General features: G+C 36.6%; 1 protein-coding gene across 1 annotated transcript in view; it reads right to left on the bottom strand.

Annotated features, from left to right (window-relative positions):
- Positions 1-22,260, bottom strand: part of POLQ (DNA polymerase theta) — a 128,460-nt gene that overhangs the window by 63,834 nt on the left and 42,366 nt on the right. The window contains 7 exon segments of the mRNA XM_003795084.1: positions 2,826-3,066; positions 5,778-5,974; positions 6,937-7,080; positions 9,249-12,331; positions 16,148-16,391; positions 18,830-18,954; positions 19,860-20,053. Coding sequence (XP_003795132.1) covers positions 2,826-3,066; positions 5,778-5,974; positions 6,937-7,080; positions 9,249-12,331; positions 16,148-16,391; positions 18,830-18,954; positions 19,860-20,053 — 4,228 coding nt within the window.

The raw sequence follows: 22,260 nt of genomic DNA, 5'->3' as shown, positions 1-22,260 counted from the left end.
AAAAAAAAAAAATAAAAAATAAAGGAATGATAAACACAAGCTTGGGATATGAAAGAAAGGAGAAGCACATACATAGAAGTAACTTATTATTAAGGTGTGATCATAGGTTTTCACTGTATTATTAAAATAATAAAAGAACCACATGTGGACCAATGATGACAGTAGACATAAAAAAGAAAATGATTAACACAGTAATGATTGAATTAAAAAAAAAAGAAAAGAAAATGATTAATGCAAAAATGTACAGTTGGGGTTCTTTAAAAAAGGGGAAAGCCAACTCACCCTATGCTTAGAAAATCATCTAATACATGCAAAACTATTTAAGAAGAACCTAACTGATCCATGTGAGAAGAACAGGAATACTTTGTCCAGGGTCACGTTAAACAAAGACACATTCTTTTATTAGTATTTATTCCTACCCAAACAAAAGTGGATATCCTCTGGGAGAAAGGCAGCTGTCAGAACATGCCTACCAAGGAGGAAGAGGAGAAGGGAAAAAGGGAAAGATTCAAGAGGTCCATTAAAATAAATCAGCATATCCTGAAATAACTACTTCCAAACTAAATTTGATAACTGTCAACCTTCTTTTAAAAGCTTCCCTTCTCTCAATGCACTTCAGTTCTATGAATTCTATAAATAAGAAAATCTTGGCTCAGCACCTGTGGCTCAAGTGGCTAATGCGCCAGCCACATACACCTAAGGTGGTGGGTTCGAATCCAGCCTGGGCCCGCCAAACAACTATGATGGCTGCAACCAAAAAAATAGCCGGGCGTTGTGGCAGGCGCCTGTGGTCCTAGCTACTTGGGAGGCTGAGGCAGGAGACTCGCTTGAGCCCAGTAGTTGGAGGTTGCTGTGAGCTGTGATGCCACAGCTCTCTACCCAGGTGGACAGCTTGAGGCTCTGTCTCAAAAAAATAAAATAAATAAAATAAAATGCATTTAATATCTCCTAGCTACCTATTTTTGGAAATTTGCAAGAGGAGGAGATTTCAAGGCACACTGAATTATTAAAGTTAAGAATAACAAATCTTGTGTTTTTCAGGAAGAGAACAGCATATTCCTTTTTTTAAAAAAAATTAAATCATAAAGAGGTAGATCATGTACACATTAATGCATTTATGGGGTACAATGTGCTGATTTCATATACAATTTTGAATGCTTATATCGTACTGGTTAATATATCCCTCACCTCATTTACTTAATTATTGTGTTAAGACATTTACACTCTATACTTAATAGATCTGACATGGGACCATCCACTCCCAAAAAGACTGAAAAAGCTTACACTATTAATTCTGATAATGGATAACAAATGTCTACAAAAAGTTACAGATTAATTCACATATCAGCACCACCAAAGGTCAGTGTCAGGGAACTACACAAGCTCTCCAGGAAACCCAGGTTAGGTAGACTAGGCAGAGAGAGGGAAAAGAGCTGTGTTCACCCAGCACAATTGCTCACCCACGTAGAAGGAGCCACAGCACATGTGCCACATACTTCTTCTCCACAGCCTGCCTGTGTTGGCTTAGGGTAGCCGAATTTGAAATACTATAGTGCCACTACAAGAGCTTAACATCAATTACACAAGAAGTCAGTCTATGTCTCTGTTATTCTACCCTAATGATGCTGGGAAGAATGTTCCCATCACCACAGAGGGCATTGTAGTAGCAATAAAGATAATAATTATAATAATCAAGCAATAATAATATGTACCTACCCTGTGACAAATATTGGGCTACATTCATTATTTTATTTAATCCTTATGATAACTTTCTAAGAATCAGACTTAAATAGTTGTTTGCCCAAAGACCTTCAGATAGTAAGTGGACCATCCTGATCCAAACCTTGGTGTGTGTGAACTCATCAGTCCACTGTTTCCAGTATCGACTGATCACTCAATAAATTCATAGTAATCTCCTCACAATGAAGCCAACTTGGTTCCACTTTGCCATCTCTACTATAACCATTTGTTATGTTTTCTGATGTCAAAGTACTCAACTGGGACAGCAGACTGCACAATAAATTTGTGTTGTTTGTTATGAGAGAAAAAGAGAAATCTCTAAAAAGAAAACAATTCTTTTAAATCCATAAAAGGATGTCTTCTAGTATGAATAAAAATCTTTTGATAAAGTTCAAATATAAAATTAGCAACAACTGAATAAAACACCACTAATTCTCTTCATTATGGTAAGGTTAGAGGTGAGCAAACTATGGCCAAACTAGCACTAAATGAATGTTTTTGTAAATATAATGGTATTGAAAAACAGCCACATTCATTTATATTGGTATGTTCTATGGCTGTTCTCATCACACAGAGTTTTTAATATCTATGATAAAGATCATCTGGTCCACGAAACCAAAAGTATTTATAATATGGCCTTGTATAGAAAATGTTTGTTAATACCCCACACTAGACAATCCAACAGCAGGTATAAAATGTATAATTTACTCACTGTGATAAAGAGTAGGTAAATAGGCCACGTGTGGTGGCTCACACCTATAATCCTAGCACTCTGGGTGACCAAAGCCGGTGTATTACCTGAGTTCACGAGTTCGAGACCAGCCTGAGCCAGAGTGAGACCTTGTCTCTAAAAGTAGCCGGGCATTGTGGTAGATGCTTGTAGTCCCAGGTACTTTGGAGGCTGAGGCAAGAGAATCACTTAAGCCCAAGAGTTTGAGGTTGCTGTGAGCTGTGAAGCCATAGCACACTACCAAGAGTGACAGAGTGAGACTCTGTCTCAAAAAAAGAAAAAAACGGAGTGACTAAATATATATATATATATCTCCCCAGTCTATTATATAAAAATATTAGAAACTTAGTTTTACCTTGAAGGTTTTCCTTCTGCAACAAAGAGTTGAGTTGATTCATAGAGTTGAAGATAAGAATGGACTCTACAGACGCTCTATATCGCCCAGAATGCTCAGCGCTGACATTCAGCCCCAGACTCTGAATTCCTTGGCCGGTCTCCAGCCCTTCTAGGAGTGGAAGCTCATGAGGAAGAAAACTGGTAACTATGCTATGAAGAGTTGGTTCCTTAGAATCTGGATCTAATAACCAGCATGCCACCTGAATGGGAGAGCAATCAGAATATTTTCTTGATTTTTCTTAAAGACATTTCTGCATCCGTAAGTCCCTTAAATTAAAAGGAAAAAAAAGGAAAGCTCATATCTAATCACATTCATTTTCATTAAACACTTATTCAGTGGTCTTCCCAGGAAAAGAGAAGGAAACAAAAATTATAACAGGACTCATTGTTTGTACTAATAAGAGCAGTAGCCTTCAAAGAAGAAAAAGTTGTAACTTTTCTAAAACTCCAACACTCCTGGCTGATCCACTTCTGAAGTAGGCCTGAGAGCCAAGTGTCTCTCAGTGAATTGAAATCATGTGTCTTAAAATGAAGACAGACTCTTCTCTACTAATGCTAATTTTGGCTAAGCTAAGCTAATAAAGAAGGGACTATATGGTTTTAGGTTATTTAGTTCTTTCACCATCAAAAGAAGTGAGGGATAAATATTTTACCATTAAAAGTTCATACCCAGCGTCTCAGAAAGCATCTAGAGTAGACTTTGCCCAAAGCATACGGCTCTGTTCCTAGGACCATCCACCTGGTCATTTGATTGATATTTTTGTCTTCCTCAGGAGACTGGGACACATGTAGTTTCTAATAACATTTCTAAGTATACCACAAACTGGATCGAGAAATGAGGAAAACTAATTGCTAATCACAATTTTTATAATTACTATATGACTCAGTGAATTCTTTTGTAGGTTAAGAATAAAATTTTATAGCGGAGTATTGAAAGAAATAATTTGATATAAAAGTTAGCAAAATTTCTCATAAAAGATTTCATAAATTAAGAGTCTAACTTCTTACATTAAAAATGTTGTGATTAACAAAGCCAATTATGAAATATTTCAAGTCATTTAAAACAAAGTTGCTATATAAATCTGAGATGTTGCCATAGTTCTAATGAGAGTTTCATATTATCCGTATCTGTTAGACTCCAGACAATCAAAATTATGTGACAATCTTTTATATCCAGCAAAGGTCAGTTTAGAAACTACATGAGGGCAGCATCTGTAGCTCAGAGGGTAGGGCACTGGCCACATACACATAAGGCTGGCAGGTTCGAACCTGGTCTGGGCCAGCTAAAACAACGACAAATGCAAGAACAACAACAACAAAAAATAGCCGGGCGTTGTGGCAGGTGTCTGTAGTCCCAGCTACTTGGGAGGCTGAGGCAAGAGAATCGCTTAAGCCCAAGAGTTTGAGGTTGCTGTGAGCTATGACGCCATGGTACTCTACCGAGGGCGACATAGTCAGACTCTCTCTCAAAAAAAAAAAAAAAGAAAGAAAGAAAGAAACTACATAGGATTGGGCACCGAGGCTCATGCCTATAATCCTAGCACTTTGGGAGGCTAAGGTGAGACAACTGCTTAAGGCCAGGAGTTTGAGATAAGCCTGAGCAACAGTAAGACCCCATCTCTATAAAAAAATCAAAAAATCAGTCAGGTGTGATGGCTCATGCCTGTAGTCCCATCTACTTGGGAGGCTGAGACAAGAGAATCACTTCAGCTCAAGAGTATGAGATTGTAGTGAGCTATGATGATGCAACTGAACTCTAGCCCAGGCAACATGGTGGGAAAGAAAGAAAAAACCAAAGAAAGGAGCAATCTGGAATACATCATATATAAACCAAGCCTAGAAAAGGGTAATATCTTTAGTGTTTACCCAATGCTGCCTTTGAAAATTATTGCCAAAAAAGCTAAAGAAACTAAGAAACTAAAAAGTATCCTATTATTCTTGATAATAATTACCAAATATTAACATTTCTCAACACTGTATGCCTCATGTACCATGCAGGAAAAAATGACCCCTTCTCCAAGCCTCTAAAATTTAAATGTGTTGTTTAAATGCATTATACTGTTAAGTATATATTACAATGACGTAATTTACCTTTTCCTTGATAATTCAGAGTCATCATTACAAAGAGTATATCACACTTTGCTATTAAACAGGAAAGTTCTCAAAGGCTAGTAAGGTGATTTTCCTCTACACCAAATGGTCCCTAATTACAATCCTTTGATATTTTATATTCGTGCACTTTTCAGAATTTCTAGGTCCACCCTCAAGAATATTTGAAACATCCTGCTATATCATATACCTTAAATCTAATAGTTCTCATTTCACTTCTAATTTACCACTTAGAAATTATGGCCAAAATTAACATTATTTAAAAATCCCCAAGGAAAGATATAAACTTTAGGGTATACAATTTGTGACATCTTTGTTTCTATGTACGGAAAGGCATTTAGTGCATGATATCCTATTCTGGGGATAAGAGTATTGAATAAAAAAGGGACTACCCTAAAAGCTGCATTACTGAAGCAAAATTAATACCAAGTCATTTAAGAATTAACCCTAGGCTGAGCAACAGTGGCTCAACCTATAATCCTGGCACTCTAGAAGGGCAAGGTGAGAGGATTGCTGGAGTTCAGGTTTAAGACCAGCTGCAGCAAGAGCTCCTAATTTCTACTAAAAAAGAAAAGAATTAGCCAAGTATTGTGCCAGGCACCTGTAGTCCCAGATACTCAGGAGGATGAGCCAAAAGGATTGCTTGAGCCTAAGAGCCTGAGGTTGCTGCAAGCTAGGCTGACACTACAGATTCTAGCCTAGGCAACAGAGTGAGACACTGTCTCAAAAGAAAAAAAGGAATTAACCCTAAACTCTAAATTTTTTTTTTTTAAGTATATATAACTTAAACAAGACTCAGAACCTTAGGATCTTCATAACCTTGCTCCAGGGAGATGCCACAAGACAGAAGAAGAATTTTATAGGTCTGGATGAAATCGTAGATGACAACAGAACGTTCTTTATCAGATTCCTTTTGCAAACAGGATTGAAGGTGCCACATCCTGTCTCTCACAGTCAGGCTGGGATCCAGAGAAGGTGGAACCAAACTGGCACTGATTTCTTTAAAAAAAGAAAAAAGACAAAAAAGTCTTAAGGCAAAAATGACTTTCATTCATTTGAAGCAGCAATCTTTAGTAGAAAGACTAAAAAAATATTCAGGACTAGTTTCATGTAACCACTAACTCAGTATGACCTTATCCAGGTCATACTGGTTATGTAGATAAAGTGTTTCATAATCTAAAAATTATGGACTGGGCTAGAACATTCATAATGCTTTATTTAATTAGGTAGGAGAAACTTCTAAATATCAAGACTTATAAAAATAAAATTATATTCCTCAGAAGAAGGAGTTAAAGACAAGAAAATATTCTGAATAAATTTTAAAGAGAAATTTAGTATGAGCATACAATGCCATATTAAAAATAAAAGAAGTAAAAATACAAGTAACAACTCACTCCAATATATTTTCCTGTAAAACAAATGAAAATATTTCATGCTTTCTAAGAGAAAGACTATATAGCATACCATAAAATGTTTCCTTATTAATTTTGCTCCTATTCAAAACCAACAAATCAGCTGGGTATCTAATAACCACAATCAGGTCATATTCTTTCAATTCCAAAGACTTTACCAAACGTTGTGTGATTCAACTATTATAGATCTCTAGCTCAACATTGCCTTTGAGTTTCAGACCCTGTCAATGGGAGGGGAAAAAAGACTAAAAAGAAACTGCTATAGTCCAGTCATCAAAAGTAAGCCCTGAAGGTGTTAAGTCCCTGAAGTTCCACTGCCACATTAATGGCCTTATGTGACAAGGAGGGGCTAGTAAAGGAGGTGCTTCTTGAAACAGTCACTCTACTTAATATAGGCAATAATGTCCATAGTGGCTCTCCAAAATTTGGTTTAATCCTACAATTAAATCTTAGGTAAATATCAGAAAATTACTCTCAACAAGCAAGATCACTATTTTAATAGATGTTACCTTAATTACAAGGTGACTTAGCCAAGTACTGGTTACTTACCAGAATGCTTTTGTTCTTTTTGCAGTGAAATATAATAGGCATCCCTTCTACCCCAGCATATTGCCAGTCCAACCACCAACATGTCATCATAGCCTTTAACTGAAAATCCATCTTCTCTAGCAGGAGGTTCCTGAGGTAAACTAGCTAAATAAACCAAAGGTGAAAAAATTTAAAACTCTAAAAATAAAGACATTAAATTATTGAAACAATAAAACTATATTTGATAGGCAAAATTTCCAAATACTAAAATGTGTGTTATTTAGAAAATAATTTTTATGTTTAAGAGCTGTCTAGAAGGCTCATCAATTAAGTACCACTATGAAAAACTAACAGGTACAGTAGCTCATGCCCGTGGGAGGCTGAAAAGAGGATCATTTGAGGCCAGGAGTTCAAGACCAGACTGGGTGACATAGCAGAGACCCCCACCTTGGAAAAAAAACAGCAAAAATATAGGGGGTTATGCGCATGTAGGCTCAGGGTGAGGCATGAGGATGGCCTGAGCCCAGGAATTTCAGGCTGTGGTAAGAAGATCTCACTACTACACTGCAGCCTGGGCAACAGAGCAAGACCCTGTCAAAAAAAAAATAAATAAGTAAAATAAAATAAGATAGAAAGTGGAATTTCCCTCACAAAAGGGAGTTATTAAAAAACTACCAAAGATTTCTTAAAATAAATCTATACTAATGACTAAATGAGTGTTAACAAATAAAAAAACAGAAAGTTGCACTTCAAATTTCTGTGACCCAAACAGAAATAAAGATCATCTGCATGCTACTAAAACTTTGTAGCAAATTCAACAATTCTTAACTAGGAAACTTCAGAAAAATCAAAGGTCTTATTCATTAGTGAAGAATTAAGTATAATTTGTATCTGGAGTCCACATTTTTTTGGTCTAAAATGTTTCTCCAATTTTATTCACAATTATACCTCTAATACTAGAAAAATAATGGGCACAGAGGAACTCAATGCATATTTATTAAATTTAAGTGAATGTTTTTATCCTACTGACCTCCAGCCACAGAGCCTAATACAAAATATATACTCAAATTTATGTTTGTTGGATAAAAAATGGAAAGTGCTTTTTTTTTTTATTGTTGGGGATTCACTGAGGGTGGGAAAGTACTTTTTAATACTAAAGGTATATAAAGCTTGTCATTAACATGTCTGCTCCATGAACTGAAGATCAATCAAAAATTCAAGCTTTTATGAATGAGTGCATTCAAAAATGCTGAGATTTAATAAATCTAATCAAACTTCTGATTTTCACAACAGGTTGTCAAACTGACTACAGCTATTCCCCATAAGTCAGAATCCAGGGGTAATGCAATAATAACATAGAAACATACACTGTATTACTTGATCAAAAGGTTCAGCTCTCTTAAAACCTGGTAGAGCTCTGCAAGGCTTTGGAATCAACATTTTAGCACAGAATTCATGTCTATCACTGGAGATCTAAGTTCCACATGAGAGAAGTCTTAGAAAATAAAGCTAATGCACATTATGAAAAATAATAGTTCCTACTTGCTATGTACTTTTTTGATTATATAAGTTAACAAAGATACTACAATTTTATAGGAAACGACTCATGAGCATTGATGATTAATGAAGATCACTGTCACATTAAAATACCATCAAAGAAATGTTATATCAAAATTTAAAATAAGATTGCAGTATAGTATATTTTGCATGCACCTCTCATAATGGAAGGCAAATATTATTAGTCTAACTCTGCTGAATAAAGCTGTTCTACACATAAGTCCACACAGTAGATAACTTAATAAATTTTCTTTTTTTTTTTTTTTTTGAGACGGAGCCTCAAGCTATCCCCCTGGGTAGAGTGCCATGGCATCACGCTCACAGCAACCTCCAACTCCTGGGCTCAAGCGAGTCTCCTGCCTCAGCCTCCCAAGTAGCTGGGACTACAGGCGCCCGCCACAACGCCTGGCCATGTTTTGGTTGCAGCCATCACTGTTGTTTGGCGGGCCCGGACTGGGGATTCGAACCCGCCACCTTAGGTGTATGTGGCTGGCGCCTTAGCCGCTTGAGCCACAGGCGCCAAGCCAACTTAATAAATTTTCAATAGATTACACTTAATATCCAACACTGAAAAATCTAAACCTCGTGTCAGTCTATTAACTAGTTTATATGTAAATGTAAAAAATTATTTTTAGAGGTGGTCGCTAACTCTTGATCTGACAAGTTTCAAACTCCTGAGCTTAAGCAATCCTCCCTCCTCAGACTCCCAGAGTGCGAGGATTATAGGTGTGAGCCACCATGCCTGGCTATAAAATTTTTTTCAAAAAACTTCTTACCTTGCTTAAATCTACCACCAATAGTAGCAGTTTTAGAAGATGCTGAACTTCTGATCTTTTCACAAGCCACTGAGATGGAAAATCGTTTTTTGTACTGCCACTCCTTAATGAATGTTTCAAAAAGGGCTTGGTTGCTTGCTACATCAATTATGGCCAAACTTTCCGAATTGCTTGCGGCTGGAGTTAACTGCAATCCATCCTGTGATGACAGCAGTGAAAAACTTGTGTCTCTCATAGGGCTGCCATCTTTGAAGTCACTTCTATTCTCTAGATTTAAATCTTGGTTTTTAATATCTGAAGGTGAACCAAATGAATAACTTTCACCAGGCTGTAAAACACCACCAGTTTTCCAGCATTCTATGGGTGCTCCAAGAATCTCTGGAAATGCCAGCTTAGAAGCAGATGCTGGAGTGGGTGTAGGAGGAATGAGACCATTATCATCAGCTACACAGTTCTGCTTACAAGGCAAGAAGGGTGAGGTTTCACCACACTTGACACTGTTCTCTGGTGTCTCTTGCTTGCTTTTTACTTCATTAGGGGAACATGAAAATCCCTGCACTTGATTTGTCTCCATATTTGAAACTGCCTCCTGTTTCTCATTTAACTCTGTACTTTTCCCTTTCAAACCAGACAAGTTTATAGTTGCTAATTTTAGCTCTTCATTCTTTGGAGGACTGGGCACTTTATCTAAAATCCTTTGTAGTCCTGGACTTAGATCAAATGATGCCCCTGACCACATGAATGAGTGATTTTGCCCTGTCCCAGTTAATTTGGATTTATGAGTCCTTTCACCTCCATCTCCTCCAGTTACTTCTTGGGGGTGGTCATTGCCTACAATCACTGGATCACTTAGTTCCAAGGCTCTAAGAGATACTATAGTATTATCTTTCTCTTGGGCTGAAAATAGACCTTCATTGTCCAAATCTTCAACCATTTGAAGAGAATTCATTTCTGAAAACATAACAGATTGATCACTGAAACAAGGCGACTGTTCCTGGATATCTTCACTCTCATTCACATTTGAGTTTTTAATCAGATCCTCTTGTTGTAGAGATGGGGAATCACTGAAATGGTCTGATGGTATCTGAGATGGAAGGGGTTCTTTTGCCTGAACATCAGTTGGTTGTGCTTTTACTAGGTAGTCTTCACTGAAACTGTCAAACAATAAACTATCACTCATATTCAAACTTGTTTCAGGAACTTGCACGCATTCTCCCTCTGTATCAGTGGGAGTTTTCTGTTGAGGAACAAGAGGTATCACTGGTTTCACAGCTTCTTGTGTTTGATAGCCTTGAAGAAAACTATTTAATTGGGAGTCAGTAACAGACAGTTCACTCCCTTTAAAACAAAGAGCATTTTCCTCCAATAGCATTGGAGAACGAAAAACTGGGTTTTCCGGAGACAGGATATCAACCCCATGTGAATCAGTGCTTTGTTTCATAGTTCTTATAGACTTTAAGTTCAAATGATCTCCATCAGTCCTTCCTGAGGAGTGCCGCTCACCAGGAAAGGTAGCGTGAAACGCATTTTGAAAAGAGATAACTGAGTTCTGGTGGTCTAAGGTCCTCTGCATCATCCCTGCTGCCAGGTTGGTATCTTTTGTCTCTTGTTTGGTAATTTCAGTTGCTGTCTGTTGTATTATTTTCTCTGACTGAGTACCCAGGTAGAAGCTATCTTCAAAATCACCACGGACTAAACCTAAGTCAGAAACATGATGATTGCTAGTTTTGTTTGTTGCATAGGTATCTGTTTTTTCTTGTATTCCAGGGACGTTTAGAAAATTCTCGTGCTGGCCTCCTGATTTACCAAATGTTCCAGTTGATATAAGTATTCCACTGGGTATCTCATTTTTGTTTGTATTTTCTCCTAATGCCCGAAAATCATTTGGATTCTTTTCCTCAGTATTAACCTCTATATTTTCACATTTAGTAGCAGTAAAATCTGAGTCTCTATTCAGATGACTACTGAATACCTCACAGGACATTTGCCTGTCTCCTTTTTTCTCTTTGGTATAACTGTTTGCTTGTTTATTAGACTGTTTTTCTGGCCTGTGGTTATCAGAATAAATGTCGTGGTGTTTCACATAAACATTCTGGTTTTCTGGATCATTTTGTTGCAGCACTTCATTTATTTTTTCTGTCTCAACAACAGCTAATCCTCTTCCATTTTCACTAACTGTCCTAAAGGTTTGACAATCCACATTTTTACTCTGGGATTCTGTGATAAAATGTTCCAGAAGAATATCATTAGTTATTATTCTGTCCCTTGAACAACTTTGCTTTACTTGTGATAGAAATGAAGTTTTGTTATATTTTTCCCCAGCACAAAAAGATACATTTTTAGCAAATGGCCCTGAATTTTTAAATTCTGTATTCTTCTTATCTAAGGTAAATGGTTCTTCACAAACAATAGGACTAAACAGAGTCTGTCCTTGGAAGTCAACTTTATATATTCTAGAGTCGTTCAAAGGGCTACTATTCCTAATTTGTTTCAGATGCTTACTATGTTTCTGAGATCGAAAAGATTCCTTTTTTGTTTTCTCAGATGAGAAGATCTGAACAACTTTCTTAGTGCTTGTTTTTCTATCATTCAGAGAGGTTACTATCTTGTCTTTATTTATGTCCAAGGAAGCCCGTTTTCTTGCCCTGAAAATGGGATTTGTCTGATGTTCTTGATTCCTACTCTGGAACGAATAATAAAAAGAACTTGTATGCTCTCTACTTTTATCTAAATCTTGTACTATGTTTGGTGAATGCTTAACGTAAGAATCACCAAATATTCTGTTACTCTTGCTCCTTAGTGTTACTCTTTTACAAGAACTCTTAGTTTGGGGTGTAAATGCATGTTCCTTCCCTTGTGACTCACTACTGGTCGATGAATGTGTACCAGAATTTAAAAGGAAAGATGGGTCCCACTGTACTCCCATTTCAACTAAGTCCTGCTGCAGAATCATTTTGGCTTCTTCCACTATAAGAGCTGCTGCTTCCCTTTCAGTTAAACCTCTTCTGCCAGTCACCCAAATAGTTCGCATATTCCGACGTTCTTCAACAGCTTCTTCATCCTCATCTATTGCTTTTCGAGCACTATACAAGGAGATAGGAAAAAAGGAAGTTAATGCATTGATTCATTCATTCATATAACCAATATTTATTAAGCATTCAGTCTGAGTAGTTCCAGGAACTAAAGAAATAACACTAAAGTAGAGAGAGATACATTCTCTCTCATGACACTTACATTCTAGTTGTAGAATTCAGAAAACACGCAAATATTTAAAATGCATTCTATGGCAATTGGTTAGAAGAGATGTACGCCAAAGTGAAATAGCAGAAAGGGGAGGGTGGTGCTATAATTTTTTAATGGCATAATACAGGAAAGCCTCACTAAGATAGATTCTTTAAGCCTTTAAAAAAGTGAAAGTCATAAAACCTTCACCAAAAACAAATCTTCCTAGACAATAAACTGAACAAAATATTTGAAGAGACTAGAGAATGACCAAAAGAAAGCAAGAAAGTAAAGCAAAGGGGGGGGGGGTTGAGACTTAGAACATAGAAATAGCAGTGGGAAAATTTTCACATTTTTTACCTGAAGGCAGGCCTTAATCAGCACCATGTATGTTGGGTAAAAACTGTGATAAAAAACTGAATTTCACTGACTGACAGAATTCAGAATAGAGGTAAGGATAAATACATTGGTTAGAAATTGAAGGCAGAAAGTCTAGAAATCAGAGAGCTAGAGAAAGAGCATCCCAGATTCTTCATAAAAACTCTGCTCAAATATGTGGTATCTGGCTGACTTCTAAACTGTGTAACTGTGGGCAGATACCTACCTAGTAACTACTTTAAAATCTAAACAGATAGCTGTCTGCTACATGAAGTTTGGACTTTTGAGTTCAGCGAAACTGACAAAACACTGATGTTCTTTGGAGTAACATAATAGATTCTAGACCTAAAAATTCAAACATATATGTGTAATTAAAGTAGCAGGAGAAGAAAGGGGATGGGCAAATTATGCAAGACATAATGACTAAAAGATTCCACTTCCAACTAATGTGGAGTAATAGGACCCAATTTAGTCTCTCACCTACAACTAAAAAACCAAAGGGAGGTCATGAATGCATTGCAAGTTCCAGTTTGCTCTCTTTTGAACCACTCACTTTGGGAGAAGCCAGCCATCGTCAAGAAGTCCTATGGAGAAGCGCATGTGGATAACAACTGAGGCATCCAGCACCGACTTGCAAATGTGTGTATCATCTTGGAATCAAACCTAAGTTTAACTTTCAGAAGACTATAGTCCTAGCCAACAACTTAACTACAATCTCATGAAGACATCCCAAACCAGAGTCACCAGCAAAGGAGCTCCTGAATTCATTACTTGCAGAAGCTTTAAGATAATATAAACTTACATTGCTTTAAGCCGCTATGTTTTAAAGTAATTTGTTACATAAAAACAAATGACTATTATGCCTAGAAAAACTATTGAAATTCAAAGAGGAAAAAGACATCTCAAGGCCTAAATATAAAAAGATCAAATAATTTACAAGGGCAAAAGAATCAGACTCCCAATAGACTTCTTAAAAATAACACACAAGGCACGGCAACAAGGGATGAGTAGTTTCAAAAAATTCAATAAAAGAAAGTGTAAATCAAATAAAACTGTAGGCCTAGCGGCCATGGTGCCTCACATCTATAATCCTAGCACTTTGGGAGAACAAGGGGAAGGATCATTTGAAACCAGGAGTTTAAGACTAATCTAAAGCCTATCTCTACCAAAAAAAATAAAAATAAATAAGAAGAAAAAAGAAAGAAAATTAGCCAGGCATGGTGGGTACATGTCTGTACTCTTAACTACTTAGAAGTTTGGAAGCTGAGGCAGGAGGATAGCGCGAGCTAAGTAGTTTGAGGTTGTAGTGAGCTATGATGATGCTATCTGCATTCCAGCCTCAGTGTCAGAGCAAGACATTGACATAAATAAATAAATAAATCTGCAAAGCATACCCAACAGTTATAAAAGGAAACATAGCAAATATTACATAATACACACATAATCATAAAATAATTTGAGAGAATTAAACCCAAACATATTGGTGATACCAGTAAATAGGATTAAATCATCGACTAAAAGAAAAAGATTTTCAATTTGCTTCCACAAATCAATATTCAACTATAACTAAATGTTATACCAAAAAGCACATCAAAAAACAAAGTGATTTCAAAAGCCTAAAACTAAAGGAATAGACAAAGGAATTCCCAAAGGGAAACAAGAAGAAAGCAATGAGAGATATTCCAATATCAAATAAAATACAATTCAAGCCAAAAAGCATTATATGTGACAAAGAATAATACTGGTAATGTTCAAAACCACAATCACAATAAAGAAAATAGCTATGAAAAACTACGTATCAAATAACTATTTCTTTTTCTTTTAGAGACAGGGTATGGCTCTGTTTCCCAGACTGGAGTCCAGTGACCCGATCCTAATCACTGTAGCCTTGAACTCCTAGGCTCAAGTGATCCTCCTGCCTCAGCCTCTCAAAGAGGTAGGACTACAGGAGTATGCCATCATGCTTGGCTACTTATTTTTATTTTTGGTAAAGACAAGTCTCTCTCTGTCACCCAGGCTGCTCTTGAACTCCTGTCCTCAAGCAATCTTCCCACCTCTCAGCCTCCCAAAAGGCTAGGACTGAGCCACCACTCCAGCCAAGGAGTAACCATTTTTATGAGGCAAATACTACAGGAGATACAAGGAGACACAGAGAGAAACACACTAACAATAGCAGGCTTTAAGAGACCACTCTTAGGGAAAGACAGATGAAGTGTGTCTATGTATGTGTGGAGGGTGGAGGGGAAAATAGAAATTTACAAAATGAAAAATGACAAAGATGGCTCGGCACCTATAGCTCAACCGGCTAAGGCGCCAGCCACGTACACCTAAGGTGGCGGGTTCGAATCCCCAGCCCGGACCCGCCAAACAACAATGACGGCTGCAACCAAAAAATAGCCTGGCGTTGTGGTGGGCGCCTGTGGTCCCAGCTACTTGGGAGGCAGAGGCAGGAGACTCGCTTGAGCCCAGGAGTTGGAGGTTGCTGTGAGCTGTAATGCCACGGCACTCTGCCCAGGGGGACAGCTTGAGGCTCTGTCTCAAAAAAAAAAAAAAAAAAAAGAAAAATGACAAAGGAGAAATAATCAATAAAATAGAACAAATATTTAAAATGCAAAAAACCCCATAATTTATAGACTACTGTGAAATATATTTGAAAACCTAAATGAATCATTTCCTAGGGAAATAAAAGATACCAAATTAGAGATAGAAAGCTTAAAGAGAGTAATTCCTGAAACAATAAAATAGAAAAGCTAATCAAGGGACTAACCCCCATAAAATAGCACTAAACCAACATGGTTTCATAGGGTAATCACATAAAACTTTCAACCATACAGTCATGAGATTGCATAAATTACTGCAAATTTCATAATTCTTTTATGAAACAAATCTGATACCAAACACTGATACCAAAAATTGAATAAAGATAGTGCCAAATTAAGACAAGAAAACTACAGATGAATATTATTTATGAGTAACAGTGCAAAAGAACAGTAAATTAAATATTAACAAACAAAATCTAACATCATGTAAAAAATAATATCCCATAGCCAAGTGACAGCAAAATTAATTCTGGGAATATAAGATTGATTCAATATTAGGAAATCTATTACCAACCATGCTATGAGATATGAGGAAAAAAACAATACAGTCATGTATTGCTTAAGGACAGGGATATGGTCTAAAAAATGCACCATTAGATGATTTCGTGTTTCTGCAAATGTCATAGAATATATGTATTATTTAAAAATCAATGTGATTTTTCATTTAATAATCCCATGTCAATAGAGAGACTTTCTTACCTTTTGAAAGGTACAGCATTTTTTAGAACCACCTCCACCTCAGCAATGTTTGCTCTAGCAAGATCTGCCACAGTAAGAAAGCCCGAAGCATAGAGGGCCCTGGCTCGCTGTGCATTAAGTAAAGATACCCGAACCAGGTCACACAGCTCCCTCTGGACGCCAAATGTAAGACGCTTCTGAAATTGGGAAAGTAGTAGTTCCATGTTGTGCCAGCCCAGACGGTTGGAAAATACTGTAATCATCCCTAGAAAATTCATAAAATATGTTTAGATTAAAATTCCTTATACACCAATTTGCCCTTTCTTTAGATGTACGTTTTATTTCTTTTTCTGGCCAAGCTGCAACGTTTACAAAGGCCCAAGGTATAAGTTAACAAGAAAGCAGACATATATTAACTAGCTAATTGGATAATAAATGTGCCAAACACTAAATGTCATCTCATTTATTCTGAATCTTGAACTTACTTAAAAACTGAGCTAGAGCACAGTTTAAACACAGAACAAACTATTAATAAAACCCCTCACCCTAGTTCATTTCTCTTCTCCCTTATTTTCTTTTTTTAAGTAAGAAAGAACTCTGATTTAAATTTTTAAGGCTCAGAGGTATACAAAAAGAAAATTTCCCATTGGTATTTTCTTCAAAGAAAGACTGCCCAGGAGGGCATGCTTATAACCTCAACTCAATTTGTGCAAAACACAAAGTATGTAAATAAAACCATGTACTGTCTGATACTCTGAAATAAAGAAAACAATAAAAAACAAAAGACACCTTAGCTTAATAGCTACCCTCTTGAAATAAAGGCCAGAGCAGCCAAGTATCAAGTCTTTAATAAAGTCACTTCCCAATGACAAGATTAACCCTAGAGGCCATCAGAGATCTTTGATGCCACTGAGTTGAGAGCAAGTTCCTCCCTTCTTACCACCCCCTCCCCCATCTTCCCCTCAGTGTCCCCTCATAAGCACCATCGCAAAGGAAACTCTTTCACATATAAATAAATACACCCTGTAGTAGTCCAGAGTTTCCTTCCTAAGAGTGGTAGAGATTGCTTAGTAAATTCAGACACAGAATTTCTCTGTTTGCCTAGCTTAGGATTTAATAGATAGGGTATCCTAAAGGTTGCCATACATACATACGTATGTAGGGAAAACAGGAAATTGTAGCTAAATATACCTTTACTTATAAAATATTCATTGCAAAATTTTATAAAATTTTATTTTATATTTATATTATTTATATATTTTTAAATAAATGTTTATATTGATATTTCCATCAATATAAAATATTTAATATATTTTTATATGAAATATAAATATAAAATATTACAAATATTAATATAATATATGAACTTATATATTAAGGCAGACCAGTGGTTCCTTTGAATGGTAGTCCCCAACATTTTTACACTAGGGACTTATTTTATGAAAGACAATTTCTCCATGGGACAGCTGGTGTGTATGTGTGTTTCTCATAAGGAGTGCGCAATCTAGAGCCCTTGCAGCACACAATTTACAGTAGGGTTCACGCTCCTATGAGAATTTTATGCCACCGCTGATATGACAGGACATGGAACTCAGGTGAGGATGTGAGGAATGGGGAGTAGCTATAAATAAAGATGAAGTTTCCCACTCTTCCTTGCCTGCCGCTCACTTCCTGCTACGCAGTCTGGCCTGGGGGTTCCTAACAGGCCACAGACCGATACCCCAATACAGGTCTGTACCCCAGGGGTTGGGAATCACAGCCTTAGAAGAGATAATATTAAAATAGTTAGACAGGAGTTCAGAAATCCCTCTATCTGCCACACTCCTCATCACAAACACATATTAATCAATACCTTGACAAGAAAAGGGAGATCACTGTTTTCTGTTTCTTCCTTCCTACAACAGGGGAAAAAAAAAAAAAAGAAACAGAAAGTAGGGCGACAGGCCCAGAGCAGTGGCTCACACCTTTAATCTTAGCACTCAAGGTGGGAGGACTGCTTAAGCTCAAGAATTTGAGACCAGCCTAAGCAAGAACAAGACACTATCTCTAATTTAAAAAAAAAAAGAAAGAAAAGAAAACCTCATCCAAAGTGTCAGTGCAAACCTGTAGTCCCAGATGCTCAGGGAGGCTGAGGCCAGATGTTCACTTAAGCCTAGGAGTTTAAGGTTGCTATGAGCTATGAGGCCATGACACTCTAGTAAGGCATGGCAGGGGAATAAAGTCCAGACACTCAGCTGGTCCTCTGTAAAATGTTAATAAGGGAGAGCCATAAGTTTAGATTTCCTAATGACAGGAGCCACACAAAATTACAGCACTTTTAGAGAGGACTACAGTAAAATAGAATTTTAAAAAGTTAACCTTAGGCCAGGCACAGTGGCTCACACCTATAATCCCAGCACTTGGGAGGCCGAGGCGGGTGAATTGCCTGAGCTCACGGGTTCGAGACCAGTCTAAGACAGAGCAAGACCTCGTCTCTAAAAGTAGCTGGGCATTGTCATGGTGCCTATACTCCCAGCTACTTGGGAAGCTGAGGCAAGAGGATTGCTTGAGCCCAAGAATTTGAGGTTGCTGTGAGCTATGACGCCAGGAACTCTGCTGAGGGCAAGAAAGTGAGACTGTTTCCAAAAAAAAAAAAAAGTTAACCTTAACTTGACCTCAAATCATAGAATCTTAAATAAAGTTAAAACTTTCTGTTTAACTGACCTGCATAAACAGCAGCTGACTGTTGCAAAGATTGAATCTGTCCACGATTGCATCCATATTTCTGATTAATTTCCTTTAAAGGAACTTCACTGATTAAATCTAATAGCACAAGGCTGGTAAAAAACCTAAAAATAAATGATTAAACATATGGTAAGAGATTACTTAGGTCTACTATGAAAGTACAATGTATATTGCAAAAGAACTAAGAATTAAAAAGGCAACAGAAAGTTTATACACTCTAGGAAGATCTTAACAGGAAATCAGGTTAATGGACAAAGACAGAGATCAATGTTTGCAAAACAAGTTTTTCACATGTATTAGAACTACAGCAAAGAACTGATGCCTGTATAACAAAAAAAGTTACTCATTTCAATACTGCTAACTAATTTTAAGAAATATGACTTGGTTCAAGAAATGTGATGGCACAAAAATTTAAAACAAGATCTGATACACAATTACATGATCATCTAATCATTATTTCAGTAAAATAATAGAAGCTGATTATAAAATTAAGTTTTGATTTGAAAGTCAACTGTGGCATGAACAATCCAAGTCTATAAATCCTCATAAAATTTACACTTGACTATTTTGTAAATAGAGATAATGCTTTAAGAAAAATAATTTCATTATATTTTAAAAAGCTAAAAACCTTACAATTTCCCCACTTGAATCTTTTTATTCAAGTTCTTTCCTACTGGTAATCAATCACTTCTAAGGATGACACAAAACATAACCCCAAATGAAGCCACAGTAAGTTGGCAGTTCTTCTGATTCACACCTTCTTTACAAAAAATAATTAAACAGGCTATCTTAAAACAACTTTACATATAATGACTGCTAAACTATAAGCTGTATTGTAGAATGAAACTAAAATATCAACAAATTTAGTAAATTCAAAAAACTTAAAAAATTTTACAATAGCCAAAATTTTTATTTTATTGAAAATGAAAGTGACTACAAAAAGCTGGACACCTACTGTATGCAAAACACTGCATTAAATACTAGAGAGTCCAGGATCCTTAATGTTTACCTTTTATGGATGGCCATTTGTCGGTGCTGTCTCTCAGTTCTGGCAACTACTTTTCCTTTCACACAGCGAGCCAAGAACCCTTCTTCAACTCCCACTAGCTCTGCCACCCTTTTCATAGAAGTTGGCAACTTCTCCCACAAACAGAAAAATCGGTACCAATCAATAACAGTCCAATCCTCAAACATAGGTGTAACCTACAGGAAGAAGCATCATTCATTTTCATAAAACTACTCCATTATGAAAAATCAAAACAAAATTATAAACATAAACTTCATATTAGCCAAAAGCCTCAGGATTTAGAAAAATTTCTAACTATAATAATACCTCATTAATATGGAAACATCATTTATTAACAAATAACTCACTGCCAGGAAAAAAAGATTTATTAACAAATAACTCACTGCCAGGAAAAAAAGAAAACAAGACCACTAAGCACATCAACTGAATTTTTATAGAACCCAAGTCATTAATTACAGACATTCCAAAATCAACATTCTGACCTTAGGTACCACCTCAAGTACTTTGTATAATTTCCAAAAAAAGAATCAGTGAAATCGAAAGGGAGGGAGGGAAGACTCAATACTCACAGTTGATATATTATCTAAAATGTCTAGGACTCAACAAAAAACCATGAGACATACAAGAAAGAGGAAAGTATATTCCAAACAGTAGTGGAAAAGCAGGCAAAAGAAACACCTTTGAGAGAGGGGCCAGGTATTGGAACAAGCAAAAACTTGAAAGCATATAAATATGGTCAAAGGACAAAAGAAAACCATTCCTAAAGAAGTAAAGGAAAGCATAAGGACAATATCTCACCAAGTAGGAGAGGATATGAATAAAGAGATTATTTTTAAAAAGCTAATCAAAAATGTTATAGTTAAAACATACAATAACTAAAATAAACAACTTATTAGAGAACTCAATAGTATATGTAAGCTGGCATAAGAACCAGCAAACTTGAAGATAAATGATAGAAACTATGAAAGAGAGTCTGAAAGAGAGGAAAGAAAGAGAAGGAAAAATGAACAAAGTATCAAAGAATTGGGCAAACATTAACTACACCAACATAAGCATAATGAGAGTACCTGAAGAAGATAGACAGGCACAGAAAAACTATCTTAAGAAATTATAGCTAAAAATACCCCAAATTTGGTGAAAACAATAATCTACATGGAATCCAAGAAACTCAGTGAACTCTACGTAGGATAAATGCAAAGGGACCCACACCAGGATGCAACTTAGTCAAAATGTTAAAAACTAAAGAAAAAAAAAATCTCAAAAGCATCAAGGAATAATAATGGCACAATGGAACAATGGCACAATAAACCACTAAAGTCAAGAGGTAACTTGTCATCAGAAACAATGGAGGCCAGACTGCAGCGAGATGACATATTCAGCCTACTGAAAGAAAAAGGAAAACACCTATCAAATAAGAATCTTACGTAAAGCACCGACCACTGTAGTTGAAAATGTCAATGCTTCACTTTCCACAATAACTAGAATAACAGTGCAGATCAGAAGGAAAAAGATGCCCAAATCAACACTCAATCACTGCTCTCAATGTACAGAATGTATAGTTGCCCCTTGGTATCCATAGGGGATTGGTTCTAGGACCTCCCACAGACACCAAAATCCAAAATATCAGATATCAAGTCCCTGATATAAAATGGCATAGTATTTTCATATGAATTATGTACCTTATGCCATACAGAGTAATCATCCCCACATTAATTGTAATACCTTATACTATGTAAATGCTATATAGTTATCATTTGTATTATTTAGGGAATGACAAGAAAAAGAGCCTATACATATATGTTCAGTAAAGGCCCTTTTTTTTTTCTTTTTAAGACAGAATCTCACTCGGTTGCCACAGGCTAGAGGGTCATGGCTTAGCTCACAGCAACCTAGAACTCCTGGGTTCAAGTGATCATCCTGCCTCAGCTTCCCAAGTGACTGGGACTACAGGTGCCCATCACAACATTAATAGCTAATTTTTCTGTGTTTTTATTAGAACAGGGTCTCTTGCTTTGGCTGTTCCTGAACTCCTAAGCTCAAGTCACCCTTGAGCCTTGGCCTCCCAAGCTGCCAGGATTATAGGCCTGAGCCACCGTGCCTGGCCAAGACTTTTTTTGAATATTTTCAATCTCTGGTAGGTTGAATCTACAGAGGCAGAACCCACAGATACAGAAGGTCTAGTGTATACCTTTCTTGAGCTGACATGATAGAACATTCTCCAGGATAGACCATATACTAGGCAATAAAACAAGACTAAATAAATGTAAAGGGATTGAAATCATACACAGTATGTTTTCTGACAACAAAGGAATAAAATTAGAAATAGCAAAAAAGGCTTGGCGCCTGTGGCTCAAGCAGCTAAGGCGCCGGCCACATACACCTA

The sequence above is a fragment of the Otolemur garnettii genome, unplaced genomic scaffold (assembly GCF_000181295.1).
Source record: "Otolemur garnettii isolate 467f Iridium unplaced genomic scaffold, OtoGar3 scaffold00089, whole genome shotgun sequence".
In the NCBI taxonomy this organism is placed as follows: Eukaryota; Metazoa; Chordata; class Mammalia; order Primates; family Galagidae; genus Otolemur; species Otolemur garnettii.
The sequence above is the reverse complement of the archived record's forward strand: the minus strand, read 5'-3'. Positions and strand labels throughout refer to the sequence as shown.